This window comes from Rhinichthys klamathensis, unplaced genomic scaffold (genome assembly GCF_029890125.1).
Source record: "Rhinichthys klamathensis goyatoka isolate OS25496 unplaced genomic scaffold, OSU_Roscu_1.1 h1tg000123l_1, whole genome shotgun sequence".
Lineage (NCBI taxonomy): Eukaryota > Metazoa > Chordata > Actinopteri > Cypriniformes > Leuciscidae > Rhinichthys > Rhinichthys klamathensis.
In genome coordinates, this window is record NW_026606660.1 from 7,657,737 (window position 1) to 7,671,638 (window position 13,902).

Sequence of the window (13,902 nt, forward strand, 5' to 3'; positions counted from 1 at the left end):
ACCATCCTAAAAAAATATATATCATGGTTTTCGCAAATATATTAAGCACCATGCACAACTATTTTCAAAATGTATAAAAAGAAATCAAATCAGCATATTAGAATGATTTGTGAAGGATCATGTGACACTGAAGACTGGAGTAATAACAGGATAATAGTAATGTTACATTTTTAAATAAATTCAAATACAAAACCCTTATTTTAAATTGTAATAATATTCATAAATTCACAATTTTTCTATATTTCTGATCTAATAAATGCAGCTTTGGTGAGCATAAGATGAACATTAAACTTTAAACTTTTGAATCTTTGTATATCAGTAAAATAAAGTCCCAATGGATAACTATTTTCTCATTTAATATTCTATTTCACTCATGTTGACTTTAAATCCTTAAAGTCTTATTGATTCTGTACGTGTCTATGGCAAAAATCATTCATGGCATGAATTTAATCATACTAAATAATACATGCATTATTTGCAAATGGCTATAAGGCAACTGGGAACCAACTGCACTCAAAGTATTGAATCATTTATGTCACAGCCAGAGCAAATGCATCTGCCACCTGCTAAGGTGCAGTCACTCTATTATTCCTGACCATCAGCCACACAAACCCAATCCACCTGACAACATATTTATTTGTGTCCGGATATATATGTAATTGTGCAATTATAAGACCATCTTATAACCATAAATGGACATCCCCAATGTTAAGTCTTCCAGGCATGCATTGCTTTGTGTTGTGTCTTGTTTAATAAAACACCCTTTATTAAATTACTTAATTCAATCTCATGTCTTGGGTGCATTTGAAATGTAAGTGCATTTAAATATAATTGTTCCTTCGCAAATCCACTTAAAGGGAAAAATCCATTCTCCGCTCACTCACAGTAGAATAGCTCAGGTATTTATATCTCAGGTATTTATATCTCAAAAAGCCTTTTGTGTTAAAGATTGAGGAATGTACCTCAAACTGTTTCAGTCACAGAAGATAATGAAATCCGTGAAAAAGTGCTATCACAGGACACATGCTCATTTAATGAGTCACAAACAATTTGATTCTATCAGTTAACAGGGTTAAAGCTCAGTTTTCTTTAAAACAGATTAATAAAACCTGACAGTGTGCGGAATAGAATAAGGTAAGAAAAGGCAAGACACACACACACACACACACACACACACTCACCGGCCACTTTATTAGGTACACCTGTCCAACTGCTCGTTAACACTTAATTTCTAAGCAGCCAATCACATGGCGGCAACTCAGTGCATTTAGGCATGTAGACATGGTCAAGACAATCTCCTGCAGTTCAAACCGAGCATCAGTATGGGGAAGAAAGGTGATTTGAGTGACTTTGAACGTGGCATGATTGTTGGTGCCAGAAGGGCTGGTCTGAGTATTTCAGAAACTGCTAATCTACTGGGATTTTCACGCACAACCATCTCTAGGGTTTACAGAGAATGGTCCGAAAAAGAAAAAACATCCAGTGAGCGGCAGTTCTGTGGGCGGAAATGCCTTGTTGATGCCAGAGGTCAGAGGAGAATGGCCAGACTGGTTCGAGCTGATAGAAGGGCAACAGTGACTCAAATAACCACCCGTTACAACCAAGGTGGGCAGAAGAGCATCTCTGAACGCACAGTACATCGAACTTTGAGGCAGATGGGCTACAACAGCAGAAGACCCCACCGGGTACCACTCATCTCCACTACAAATAGGAAAAAGAGGCTACAATTTGCAAGAGCTCACCAAAATTTGACAGTTGAAGACTGGAAAAATGTTGCCTGGTCTGATGAGTCTCGATTTCTGTTGAGACATTCAGATGTTAGAGTCAGAATTTGGCGTAAACAGAATGAGAACATGGATCCATCATGCCTTGTTACCACTGTGCAGGCTGGTGGTGGTGGTGTAATGGTGTGGGGGATGTTTTCTTGGCACACTTTAGGCCCCTTAGTGCCAATTGGGCATCGTTTAAATGCCACGGCCTACCTGAGCATTGTTTCTGACCATGTCCATCCCTTTATGGCCACCATGTACCCATCCTCTGATGGCTACTTCCAGCAGGATAATGCACCATGGCACAAAGCTCGAATCATTTCAAATTGGTTTTCTTGAACATGACAATGAGTTCACTGTACTAAAATGGCCTCCACAGTCACCAGATCTCAATCCAATAGAGCATCTTTGGGATGTGGTGGAACGGGAGATTCGCATCATGGATGTGCAGCCGACAAATCTGCGGCAACTGTGTGATGCCATCATGTCAATATGGACCAAACTCCCTGAGGAATGCTTCCAGCACCTTGTTGAATCTATGCCACGAAGAATTGAGGCAGTTCTGAAGGCAAAAGGGGGTCCAACCCGTTACTAGCATGGGGTACCTAATAAAGTGGCCGGTGAGTGTATATATATATACAGTATATAGTGTTGGGTAAGTTACTCTAAAAAAGTAATCAATTACTAGTTGCTAATTACATTTTCAACAATGTAAATAGATTACTGTTATAATTAGCTCTCTCTAAAATGGCATTACTTACTTTCTAAATCCCATATCAACCTCAGCCAGTTAAACAATGCAAGGATAGTCATGAAACTGCTCTTTTAATTCTTTCAAATAAATAATATAAAATTATAAAACATTAGATTTTAAATTTTGAGGTTTCAATCCACTATTGTTTTGAATATATAGAATTATGGAATTGTTCTATAGTCTATATACTGTATGTGATGCAATTACATCAGAAGTAACTGTAATTACAGAAAAATTAAGAGTAATCTCTTGCTCTAATTTTTTAAGAACATTGTTTTTTTCCAATTAAAGTAATTAATGACTTAGTAATGCATTACACCCAACACTGTATCCATGTATTTTATGGAGCTGTCCAGTCCTGAAATGTGAGCTCAGGATATTGTAAAGCTTTTCAGGATACAATATTGAGTTTAAAAAAGGCCAGAACAAATGTATACAAGTGCAAATGCAAATACAATTTGCAAAAGCCCCACAGTTCTCCATCAGCAATCAATAGATGATCATTAGTGTTTTACAGTCAAAGCTAGTGCTGCAACACGACAAACTGGAGCATCCCCACTATGCTCAAAAAGTGTGCAGTGTGCACATTATCAATTCAGTGTTGTTCACTTGCACTTAGCATTAAGAATTACAGTTAATGATAGTATTAATGAACATACAGTCACTTTCAGTCTACACATAGAAATCAGAGAAACGAGTGTGTGGAGCATCTGAAGTTTAAATGAGTGTTCAAACTCAGGACAGATGATATCATGGGAAACAGGTCTGATGTTGCCGTCATCTGCTGAATGGAGAATGTCTTTAACACTCTTCACATCACTGCAGTTTCAACTGACCGCTAGGGGAAAATGCAAACGTTGATTTCATGCATTAAGCCAAAAAATAAGGATGAATTTATAATCATTTAAATATTTAGAAAAAATATTGAACACCGAAATACTGCCCTCTAGTGTCCTTTTAAAACATTCTCTGTCCGCATTAAATGGCCTACATCTACAGGTCCTTCTCAAAAAATTAGCATATTGTGATAAAGTTAATTATTTTCCATAATGTAATGATAAAAATTAAACTTTCATATATTTTAGATTCATTGCACACCAACTGAAATATTTCAGGTCTTTATTCTTTTAATACTGACGATTCTGGCATACAGCTCATGAAAACCCCAAATTCCTATCTCAAAAAATTAGCATATCATGAAAAGGGTCTCTAAACGAGCTATTAACCTAATCATCTGAATCAACTAATTAACTCTAAACACCTCCAAAAGATTCCTGAGGCTTTTAAAAACTCCCAGCCTGTTTCATTACTCAAAACCGCAATCATAAGACTGCCGACCTGACTGCTGTCCAGAAGGCCATCATTGACACCCTCAAGCAAGAGGGTAAGACAGAAAGAAATTTCTGAACAAATAGGCTGTTCCCAGAGTGCTGTATCAAGGCACCTCAGTGGGAAGTCTGTGGGAAGGAAAAAGTGTGGCAAAAAACGCTGCACAACGAGAAGAGGTGACCGGACCCTGAGGAAGATTGTGGAGAAGGACCGATTCCAGACCTTGGGGGACCTGCGGAAGCAGTGGACTCAGTCTGGAGTAGAAACATCCAGAGCCACCGTGCACAGGCGTGTGCAGGAAATGGGCTACAGGTGCCGCATTCCCCAGGTCAAGCCACTTTTGAACCAGAAACAGCGGCAGAAGCGCCTGACCTGGGCTACAGAGAAGAAGCACTGGACTGTTGCTCAGTTTTGCATGTAATTCGGAAATCAAGGTGCCAGAGTCTGGAGGAAGACTGGGGAGAAGGAAATGCCAAAATGCCTGAAGTCCAGTGTCAAGTACCCACAGTCAGTGATGGTCTGGGGTGCCATGTCAGCTGCTGGTGTTGGTGCACTGTGTTTTATCAAGGGCAGGGTCAATGCAGCTAGCTATCAGGAGATTTTGGAGCACTTCATGCTTCCATCTGCTGAAAAGCTTTATGGAGATGAAGATTTCATTTTTCAGCACGACCTGGCACCTGCTCACAGTGCCAAAACCACTGGTAAATGGTTTACTGACCATGGTATTACTGTGCTCAATCGGCCTGCCAACTCTCCTGACCTGAACCCCATAGAGAATCTGTGGGATATTGTGAAGAGAAAGTTGAGAGACGCAAGACCCAACACTCTGGATGAGCTTAAGGCCGCTATCGAAGCATCCTGGGCCTCCATAACACCTCAGCAGTGCCACAGGCTGATTGCCACGCCACGCCGCATTGAAGCAGTCATTTCTGCAAAAGGATTCCCGACCAAGTATTGACTATTGAGTGCATAACTGAACATAATTATTTGAAGGTTGACTTTTTTTTTGTATTAAAAACACTTCTTTTATTGGTCGGATGAAATATGCAAATTTTTTGAGACAGGAATTTTGGGTTTTCATGAGCTGTATGCCAAAATCATCCGTATTAAAACAATAAAAGACCTGAAATATTTCAGTTGGTGTGCAATGAATCTAAAATATATGAAAGTTTAATTTTTATCATTACATTATGGAAAATAATGAACTTTATTACAATATGCTAATTTTTTTAGAAGGACCTGTATATTGCAATACTGTATATACTGTAACAATGTATTTTGTTCAATGTGATGATAGCAATGTCTTTAATTAGAGAGAGCATCAGATAAGAGTCAGATTTGAGCGTTGCAGACCAAACACGTGATCACGTCTCTCATTGTTTTAACAGTATATTTCAACACCAACAGATTTACAATTCAATCAAGACAACAACATTCTTATACAAACTTTCTCAATAAACAACAAGAGCCTTCTTCGTTCCTTTAGACTGGCATGAGTCTAAAGGAAATGACTACTGTATAAAAATCTTTCGTGCCAATGAAGGGAAGATGGCACATGCTTTTACCACACACACTCTGAACAGTCACCACTGAGGGGGAAACCAAAAGAAGTTACTCTGAAAACAGAAACCACAGACCTTCTGTCACATAAACCACACATCGCCTTATTCTCTGTTGATGTGCCATGGTAACAAGCACACACCTCTTCGGATGCAAAATACATTTAACCACATGGCATGCATGAACATAATTCAACCGAATTTGCCAAAAATGCAACTGCTGTGCCAACATCAAAACGCATAAGAAAATGCACAGGCTACATCAAATCAGAAACTTAACATGCACTGTAAATCATTTTTTACCTTTTTAAAATATATGTAAATGATGCTTGTAGAGCAAAGCAAGATTTATCGTCACGTTGCTAGGGCATTTCGGGTGGTTGCTAGGGCATTGCTATGTTGCTAAAGTGGGTTTGTATGCGGGTGGGTTAAGTAGGTACATTTTCCATCTAAAAAAAAGATCATAATTTATTCTAAACTCAGACTTCCTGCACTGAATGCATATGTGACTTGAAATTTTGGCGGTAAAAACAGAAGTGCCAGTTATCGCGCATAATGCAACTTCCTTCCTGGAGTGTTTGAATAAGAAGTTCCTCTCTGCAGCTTGATTCACGCTTCTTGTTTCGCCCTGAACAACTTATGAGCATGTGGGCATTGCCATGGTGATCAGCAATAAACATAAATCCACTACAAAGAAGCAGCACAATATCTTCTAGGTTACATAGGAAATGCATTAGAGGCTTTGAAAAGGCACATGCACCACACACTTTCATCCCTGAGCGTCTTTAACTATTCATGAGGAGTGTTTTTTTATGAACTTTATGAGTTGTTCAGAACAGGATTATGAGTTTGAGTAGGCTACTGTGAAAATAAAACCTCAAATAGTAATAAACAGATAAAACCTTAATGTCAACCTGACACTATATTTACTTTCTTAAATCACCTTCAGGGTCTTTTTTTCTTTTTAAATGTGTTATTTATCAGTGTGTGTTATTTTTAAGAAAACAACCCCCCTCTCTTACAACCACATGCCATACAGACACTTTTTACCATCCAATCCAAATGATTTGATCAATAAAATCAAGTCCCATCCTACATTCTTTCTCAAAATATCATATTAGGAAAGCTAAATGTTTCATGCTTATTTTAAATGAATTAAATTAGATAATCAATTGTACCTGAACTAAAAATAAACCTTTTTTTTTGTAATTACATCTGTAAATCCAGATAGGTCACAGTCAGTCACCTGCTATTATTATGTTACCCAGCAAGCCTGGTTATTAAGTTTAAAAGGGGAGTAATACTTACGCTTGTATTATCGCTCTTTCCATATACTCCTGCTCTGCTTATTGTCATTAGAGTTGTTGAAATCATTCTTAAATCAATTATTGAGCAGAAAATTGTACCAGCCTGATGCCGTTATTAGCTTCTCTTCCATGAAAGCCCACAGCGAAACATCTGCTTTCACTTAGTCACGGGATTAACGCTCTCAAAGGTCTCGCTGTACTCGACCAGCGGGTTGCCATCAAGCCATGTAGATGGGCACAGAACTAAATACAGCTAATTTGTCATTTTATAGACTTGCCCCTGTCCACTGCCAACACTGAGTAACGGCCATCAGTCAATAAGTAGGGGCACACAACGCCAGAGAGTCCAAATATCGATCTGTTCCATCTTCCAAGGACAGGACATCTTCCAAAGAGGTGTCAGGTTCTACCTGTTCCCACACACACCACCTACTCCTCTAGAGTCCCTGTCCAGCTCTTAGACAAAAGCACTGAACAATATATGGGCATCCAGCATATTAGTCTGGGTGTTTTATTATAATTTAGAGTTTTAACCTTTCTTGGGTTTGTTCAAACTACAAGCAAAGGTAATAGTGATGCATGCTTAGAGGTGCAGTAAGTGATTTCTGTGAAACGCTGTTGAGAGTGGAACTGACCAAGCAGCACAACACACTTGTTGCCAATCAGCAATTGGGGGCGTGTCCACTCATAATGGGGGAGGAGAGAGAGTGAGCAAGAGGGAGATTTGAAGAAAGACTGTAGAAAGAGAGATGACTGAGAGACATTACAAAATAGAAAAGGTCTGAGGAATATCAGTGGAAAAAGAAGGGTTATGATCAGGCAAGAGCTTTAGGACCTGCGTTTATATTGTATTTTTGCTTGTGTTTTTTATTAGCTTTAACTTATTTTAGTAACTCAACTTAAACTTAATTATTTCAGTTAGTTGCAGAAGCAACTGTTTGTTTTTTTAGTTTTAAGTTCTTTATATAATATTTATAATGTATTTCATTTCAACTTTAAAACAATTTTATTTAACAATAACAGCACTGCCATAGAAGAAATAAAAGATAAATGATCATAGATTTGACATGGGAGGGTGAACTATCCCTTTAAAGGTGCAATGTGTAAAAATTTTGAGTATCTATTAACAGAAATGCAATATGACATCCATATGTTTTCAGTGGTGTATAAAGAACTTACTTAATAAACCGTAATGTTTTTATTGCCTTAGAATGAGACATTTATATCTATATAACCCTTCTATGAAGGTCGACATATTGTGACGTCATGTTTCTACCGTAGCCGACAGCGAATAAACAGCGCTACAGAGCGCGTTTCGTCACTAAAGAGAAGCCGCAGAAAGCTAGAAGCTAGTCATAGACACCGTGAGTAGTGACTTTTCCCTTGTCAGTGGTGTAAAATATGTAGTTGGATTGTTTCATGTAACTTAGTTCTTCTCCCTCGCTGTGTTATGGCTTTGCTATGTGGGGATAAATGTGCTGGTTACGTTCGTGAGACAGCTGATCAGTACTCTTGTCATTGACCGTAAAACAGTATGTTACAGGAATCACCAACCCGTCGATCGCAGTCAACAAGTCGATCTTGGAAGCATTTTAAGTCGATCGCGAAGAGTTTTGAAAATCAGAGAAAAAAAGCCTATTGTGTGTAGTAAATGGTGTCTAGGGGATGCGGAGGCGCGCGCGCTGTTACAATCATGTCTATTTTGCCGCACACACCTTTGGGCTCATGTTTGTCCCGTTTTAGCCACCGTAGCTTGTTCGAAAGGGAGGGGTGAGCAGTGGGCTGACCCCCTTAGTGCAACTCGCAACTGAACCGCTAGATGTCGCTAAAAACTACACACTGCACCTTTAATCATGTGGATTTGGTGATGAATAATATTTTAGCTGCCCAGCAAAACAGGTGGATTATGGAAACATTTTCCTACCAGCATGAGCCCCTGCATCCCAACGTCATCACTTGCTCCCAGAACAGCAATCATCGCTTCTATGTTTTTCTTTAGGGTGGTTTTATATTTTTTTCCTTCCTCCAAAAATTATTGCAAAACATATAACCTTTCCTGCCACCTAAAAGCCATACTCATTATGTTGGCAGGCACCATATTGGCAGAAATGTGTCTCAAATGCATTTGATATGACATGACATAGCATTCCAGTAAACTAAAACAACCTTATCATAAAGAATGTAAATATCATTCAAGCAAGAAAGGTCAAACAAAACTATTCTCTCTATGGCAGCAACACAAGTTTTTGATAAGGGCCTTTTGTCAAGGCCAACTTCCTGTAAGAAAAAGACAATGATGACCTTCATGGGCTAAACTTATTTTAAACACAAATCTAATCCCCAATGGATCACCCCAAATGCTCAATCTTTTATCAATTTTCTTTGTGGGGAAAAACCCCCCATGACTAGGGCAATTTAACAATACAGGTCTTGTAGTTAGATTACATGCCATCTATGTGATTTAAATGAAATGACCAATTTATGTCAGCACCAAGCAGACACAATTATGTCCAAAAATACACAGAAAGCATCACGACACAAATAGATCCTATATTTGAAAACCTCAAGTACTGCAGCACAAAACCAGTCCATTCGAACTCTCAGCTGATAAAACAAGGCGTCCGTAAACCATCATAATGCATAGTGCACGATTCCCTTGGGACAGTTCAAATGCACAAACATTTCTGTTTACAACACTGCCATAAGCTCTATTTGATGACAACATTAGTTAAAAGATAAATGGATGGACACGCATAGCCATTATGTAAAGCATGAATATTGATTTCTCAAGTGGGTAAGTTCCTATGCTATCAAATATGGTGCATTTGTGCAACAAGAGGCATCTGGCAAACTCTCTGTGTGAAGGCACTGAATCAGCAAATTTCCTCCTGACTCATAGAGCCAGAGGACGGTCATGGGAGCCGGGAGAACAGAAATACAGCATCACCTACCTTGCAGCCTCTGCATTACATTCATAATGTCCTTGGTGGACCGTCCGAAAGGGCTTAGGGAAGCCATGGTCCCTCTCTACAGTCCTGTGCTCCTCTGACACCGGATCACTCATGCACATTAGACAGCAGATACTGCACTACTTTCTTAAGGGGCATCCCCATCTGCCCCTCCTACAACTCTCTTTCCTCCTCTTGCTCTCTCTCTCTCTCTCTCTGATGCAGAAACTCCAGGAACTTGATACGATCCAATAGAAAAGCAGGTTTCATTTAGGTGCCCAACCAGGTAGTCGACCAATCACAAGTCCTCTTCTATCTAGTCAGTGAACCAAGAAGAAAAATTAACAGCATGGGTGTAAAAGGATTTAGATGAGGTAACATATAAACTAACTAGTGTAACTTACGTTTAAAAAAAACAAAAAAAAACATCATTATTTTATTATCAGTATAAATCAGTATAAATAAGGTTACACAAGCAAAACTTATTTTTAATATCAGGTAGAAAACTGCATATTTCCAATATTTGCAATTGTACTGTACAGTATGCACACTGATTTAATTTTTATCAGTTTGATAATAGTAATAATAATAATCTATTGACTTCTTGACTGATTTCTATTATATGGAAAAGAGCTTTAGTTATAGAGCATAATTTAGAGTATTTGCCCACCAGGGATAACTTTTCATCGTATGTTTATTGCACATAAAACGCATCATGGACTTTGCATGCATTGATGCATATCAGACAAAGTTATGCAAGTAACTAAGTGAAGACAATAGAAACTCAGCAACACAAGATAAATATCAGCACAAACAGCTTGTCGGAAGTCTAAAACCATGCTTGGAGATTAAACAGGAAATATTATTACGCAAATCGCCAAGAACACCAGTTCTAATTCATCAGAATACATTTGTTTCATTTGTATAGTAGTGTGTATTACCGTGAGCAGAAGACGCTTCCTTCCCCTCAGGGCTCAGTCTCATGTGATGATAATGAAGATCTGTTAGACGGGTTGCTTTCTATGGTTGCTTTGGAAACCTTTAAACAATGTTGCAAGGCCGCGTTACTTCATGTGACCTTTACCGCCACCTATCGGTGTTAAAAGGAACAATAAGGGGGCGTTTACACAGCGGTAAAGTTCTTGTAGAATGTCAAGTTCTTCAAAGCGTTTGACAGTGCAATGAAACAACGCAGAGGAAGGACAGACAGACAGACAGACAGACAGACAGACAGACAGACAGACAGACAGACAGACAGACAGACAGACAGACAGACAGACAGACAGACAGATAGATAGATAGATAGATAGATAGATAGATAGATAGATAGATAGATAGATAGATAGATAGATAGATAGATAGATAGATAGATAGATAGATAGATAGATAGATAGATAGATAGATAGATAGATAGATAGATAGATAGATGAAAAGACAGGCAGACAGGCAGCTAGACAGACAGACAGATAGATAGATAGATAGATAGATAGATAGATAGATAGATAGATAGATAGATAGATAGATAGATAGATAGATAGATAGATAGATAGATAGATAGATAGATAGATAGATAGATAGATAGATAGATAGATAGATAGATAGATAGATAGATAGGCAGGCAACAGGCAGATAGATAGATAGATAGATAGATAGATAGATAGATAGATAGATAGATAGATAGATAGATAGATAGATAGATAGATAGATAGATAGATAGATAGATAGATAGATAGATAGATAGATAGATAGATAGATAGGCAGGCAACAGGCAGATAGATAGATAGATAGATAGATAGATAGATAGATAGATAGATAGATAGATAGATAGATAGATAGATAGATAGATAGATAGATAGATAGATAGATAGATAGATAGATAGATAGATAGATAGATAGATAGATAGATAGATAGATAGATTACCACACCGGTCTTTCCATCAAGAACAACGTGGTTCAATAATGACATCTGCTGGCCATTCCTGTTTTTGCAATAAACTCAGAGCAAGGCTGTCCTGCTATAGTTTTCTAAAAAGTTTCCTTCACTGCAGTATTTGTAAAAGCCAGTACACCCGGAGGTAACAGAGACTGGGAATTCAGTTGAATTCATATCATCTTCCTTTTTCTTCCGAGAGGACATGCATTTTTAGACACCTTAATAGCAAAAATTATATAGTTACTACTTTTAGGTGGGTATTTTTAAGAGTATTATTATTTGGTTCTATGATCATGAAACATACAGTGTTAGGCCAAAAGGCACAGATACTAAGGCTGTAAGGAAATCCCCTCTGACAACTGAGACCTTATCACCTGCATGGGCGTTTTCATTTTCCTATGGGAACTGTGTCAAATCAAAACTATCTCGAAAGATGCATTGTTCAGTTTTTGTTTTTTGTTTTTACTTAAGTGTTTTTTTTTCTTTTATCCTCACTCAATCTCAAAACTGTACTGCAAAAGTAGGAAATTTAAAGTGCTGAAAGGTCTACAAAAAGGTGTAAGTTGGTCAATTATAATATAATGGGGTGAAGAAGCCATTGTATTGTATCCACTGAAACGAAGGAAATGATGCAAGAGGAAACAGCTCTGTTCCCCTGGATTTCTGTCCTGAACAGATAAGCCGAGCACTTGCTAATTTTACAAGTAAAGAGGCAGGAAGAATGACGACAATGTTTCCCTTTATGCAAACTTCCCTTTTATTCCCTGAGAAATACAGTGAACAGTCCTTGTGGGCTTGGATTCAGTTTGGCTGCATGTTGACATGCTTCTGCTAACTATTATGGCTTCAAATGAAACTAATGTGATTTGGGAAATACTGAAACCTATTGATTTTGGTAAGAATTGCTGTGCATTTTGTTTTACTATCATTGTAGCCTTGCTTAAGCTGGCTCATATTTGTATATCAATTTAAACTGTCAATATGAAATATTTTCAACATGAAAATAGTCTATTGCAGACCCTTCACCTGTTCAAACTGATTTTTGATATAACATACTCAAAATTCAATAACCTTTCCATCCAGAGGAGCTCATCCTGGCGTTCTGCTTGTCAATACTGATGGGTCTGCTCATCGGGATCTTGATTTTCCTCCTCCTTACATGGATGTCAAGACGGAGAGCTTCGGTCAGGATCAGCAGACGTCAAGACCAGTCATCAGAATCTAAAGGCTCACGTAATCAACGCTGCCACCTCAGACACTACAAGAGTCACGGTTTTGACAAGAACAGTGAATATGCGGGAAGAACGACTTTAAACCTCCACAGGCAGACCTCCGTAGACCCCAATGAGCTGTTGGGCAGAAGCCCCAGCTTTCTGAACTCCACTTTTCGGCCACCACCAAAAAAGACTAACAAGACTAGTGATGAAACAGAGGATGATAACCAAGCTGCATTGATTCCTAACATCACAGATCCATTTAGTACAGAACCAGCAGAGTCTTTCTGGCTGGGGAAAGGCAGTCTAAGAGGATTTCTACCCAGACAGACTCCACCACCTGCATATGACAGCGTCATTCACATCTTTCAAGAGACCCGTCCCTGACTGCACTGTGACAAAAGACTAAGGATTGTACATAAATCCCAAAACATGAACTCAAGGCTTGCTCTGATTTGAGAAGAGATCTGATTTATACTATAGTGACACTCATTTGACTTATTATCTTCATGAGAACAGAAACACTTTACGATAAGGTCCCATTAGTTAATGTTAGTTAATGCATTCTCAGAAGCAATGTAGGGCGGGGCTTCATTTTGTCATGGGTAATTGATTGGATGGATGTGGTTTGCTATTGGTCGATCTCATGTGAGTGACAGGTTGTCCCACCCTCAGGCCAGTAAACGCATCATCAGAGAAGAGAAGAGATTTCTCTGCAAGAAGGAAGGGAAGTTATTTTGATTCGAGATTACAAGGGAACATGAATTTTAAAATAATGATGTAGGCTATATCACGTATAATAAATAATGCAATTTTCGATTAAAAACAAACTGTCCATTTTGATTTCATGGTGACTTTAATGTTAGAGAAAGTAACCTTACTGTAAAGTGTAACCCTTTCATGCAGTGGTGTAAAATGTTGAATTGAATTGTTTTTAGGATATGGCAATTAAACATAACAGTGCTTTAGTGCGTCTGAAGCTTTACATTCTCTAGCCAATGTTGGTTTGGGGTGTTTGTGAATATTGTATGTGACCATTGCGTCAATAGCAGTGAGTGTCACCCAGTATTCAACAGTCTTGGTCAATGT

The 13,902-nt window shown here is 38.4% G+C and overlaps 1 protein-coding gene across 1 annotated transcript; it reads left to right on the plus strand.

Annotated features, from left to right (window-relative positions):
• The first annotated feature begins 12,356 nt into the window (after positions 1–12,356).
• Positions 12,357–13,284, plus strand: myct1b (myc target 1b). Its single transcript, XM_056255810.1, has 2 exons — positions 12,357–12,494; positions 12,683–13,284. The coding sequence occupies exons 1-2, from the start codon at positions 12,422–12,424 to the stop codon at positions 13,198–13,200; spliced, it is 591 nt and encodes a 196-aa protein (XP_056111785.1). The 5' UTR covers positions 12,357–12,421; the 3' UTR covers positions 13,201–13,284.
• Positions 13,285–13,902: the final 618 nt, after the last annotated feature.

Excerpts from the sequence above, each read along its gene's own strand:
- myct1b (XM_056255810.1), top strand. The coding sequence starts at position 12,422 with ATGCTTCTGCTAACTATTATGGCTTCAAATGAAACTAATGTGATTTGG. Across the intron at positions 12,495-12,682 it reads ACTGAAACCTATTGATTTTG|AGGAGCTCATCCTGGCGTTC; the intron begins GTAAGAATTGCT and ends CTTTCCATCCAG.